Source organism: Alligator sinensis, unplaced genomic scaffold (genome assembly GCF_000455745.1).
Source record: "Alligator sinensis unplaced genomic scaffold, ASM45574v1 scaffold469_2, whole genome shotgun sequence".
Taxonomy (NCBI): Eukaryota; Metazoa; Chordata; order Crocodylia; family Alligatoridae; genus Alligator; species Alligator sinensis.
In genome coordinates, this window is record NW_005842988.1 from 196,966 (window position 1) to 199,014 (window position 2,049).

Here is a 2,049-nt window from a genome sequence, read left to right on the forward strand (position 1 = left end):
GCCCCGCCCGGGGCTCCCCCCCGCCGCCGGCAGCCGGCCCGGCCCCGGGCCCTACGCAGCTCTGCCCAGCCCCGGCCCTGGGCACCTCCAGCCTCAGCCCAGCTCAGCTGCAGGCACCTCCAGCCCTGCCTGGCCCCGGGCACCCCACAGCTCTGCCCAGCCCCTGCATGCGGCTCACACAGCCCTGCCTGGCCTCAGCTCCGGCCCTGGCCCTGGCCCTGGCCCCTCCAGCCCCTGCCCAGCCCTGGCTCCAGCCACCCATGCCCAGTCCCAGGCACCCTGCAGCTTTACCCAGCCCCTGGATGAGGCCCTCGCAGCCTGGCCTGGTCCCAGCCCCGAGCACCAGCCGTGGCCCCAGGCCTCCTCAGCTCTGGCCCCAGCCTCCCCTGCCCGCTCGCCCCCTGCACGGGCTCAGGCACAGCTCAGCTCTGCCCAGCCCCTGGATGAGCCCCATGCAGCCCTGCCCAGCCTGGCCCTGAGCACCTTGCACCCTCCACCCACCCCTGGGTACCCTGCATCCCATGCCTAGCTCCTGCTCCAGGCACCTCCATCCCCTGCTCAGCCTTGGCCCTGGCCTCCCCTGCCCAGCCCTCAGCACCTTGCACCCTCTGCCCGGCAATGGCAACAGCTTCTCCAGCCCAACCGTGGCCCCAGGCACCTTGCACCCTGGCACTTTGCACCCTGCCTGGCCTCAGCCTGACCCCTGCCCAGCCCCGCTCCCAGGCACCCCTGGCCTGGTCTGGCCTGGGCCTCCCATGTGCTCACCAGCCCCCATCCTGCCACCTGCGAGAGAACATCCCGCTGCCCCCAGCCCCAGCCCCAGCAGGGTCCCTGCTAAGGCCATGCCCAGGACAGCCCCCATCTTATGCCCACCGCCCCCCAGGGGCGCCTTCTCAGAGGTGGTGCTGGCAGAGGAGCGGACGACCCGCAAGCTGGTGGCCATCAAGTGCATCACCAAGAAGGCACTGGAGGGCAAGGAGACCAGCATCGAGAACGAGATCGACGTCCTGCACAAGTAGGCACTGCCCGCCCCACCCTGCCCTGGGTCCTCGCAGCCCCTCTGCACATGGCCCGGGGGCTGCAGGATGCCGGGGCTCGAGCACCTCACCCCACCTGCCCTGTCCCAGGTGCAGGGCGCAGCAGGGGCCGCAGCATCCTAGTGCCATGCTGCCGGAGCCCAGCCCCATGCCCTGCCTGATGCTGGCAGCCCACCCCCCACGTGCCCCATCCCAGGGGGTGCTGGTTTCCCCCAAGGCCAGCCCCGGGCCTGGTGTGCAGCTGCTGGGCCGGGGGCATGGGGTAGGGACAGCAGCGGGGCCCTTCACCTCGCATCTGCCCCGCAGGATCCAGCACCCCAACATCGTTGCTCTGGATGACATCTATGAGAGCGGCAGCCATCTCTACCTCATCATGCAGCTGTGAGTCCAGGCGCTGCGGGGCAGGGGCCTCGTGTGGATGCCCCATCCAGGGGCAGGCCGTGGTGCCCTGTCCCCAGCTGACCTCTCTGCCGCTGCACAGGGTGTCGGGCGGGGAGCTGTTTGACCGCATAGTGGAGAAGGGCTTCTACACAGAGCGCGACGCCAGCCAGCTCATCCGGCAGATCCTGGACGCCGTCAAGTACCTGCATGACATGGGCATCGTGCACCGCGACCTCAAGGTGAGCTGGCACTGCCCTCGGGGGCTCTACCCCGGCTCCCTGTCCTGCCCCCGCTCCACCGTGCCCCCGCCCCATTGCCCGGCACAGCCCGAGCTGCAGGGCCTGGGCTGGCTCCCTGGCGGAGGCAGCTGCAGAGCAAGGCAGGGGAATGTGCAGGTGAAAGGCCAGCTGTGGCAGACTGGGCAGCTGTGCACGGTGTGCATGGGTCCAGGTGCGTGAGGGGCAGGGGTCATGCCTGGCTGCATGTGCAGGGGCATGGGGGTGCCGGTTCGGGATTGCACGCATGTGTGATGCCCAGGGTCACTGAGCAAGGCTGCCCAGGCCAGCTGCGCCCATGGGAGCCAGATCCCTGGGTGCCCGCTCTGACCCCCCTTCCCCCCGCCCCCCGTGGC

At 70.6% G+C, this 2,049-nt stretch overlaps 2 protein-coding genes across 2 annotated transcripts in view; both read left to right on the forward strand.

Annotated features, from left to right (window-relative positions):
• Nucleotides 1-306, forward strand: part of TADA3 (transcriptional adaptor 3) — a gene marked incomplete at its 5' end in the record, with an annotated part of 5,025 nt that extends 4,719 nt beyond the window's left edge. The window contains one exon of the mRNA XM_014526245.1: nt 286-306. Within this exon, the coding sequence (XP_014381731.1) occupies nt 286-306 (21 nt within the window). The remainder of the gene's footprint in view (nt 1-285) is intronic.
• Nucleotides 14-2,049, forward strand: part of CAMK1 (calcium/calmodulin dependent protein kinase I) — a 5,835-nt gene continuing 3,799 nt past the window's right edge. The window contains exons 1-3 of the mRNA XM_014526250.2: nt 14-1,015; nt 1,344-1,418; nt 1,519-1,657. Of these exons, the coding sequence (XP_014381736.1) occupies nt 522-1,015; nt 1,344-1,418; nt 1,519-1,657 (708 nt within the window). The 5' untranslated portion in view covers nt 14-521. The remainder of the gene's footprint in view (nt 1,016-1,343; nt 1,419-1,518; nt 1,658-2,049) is intronic.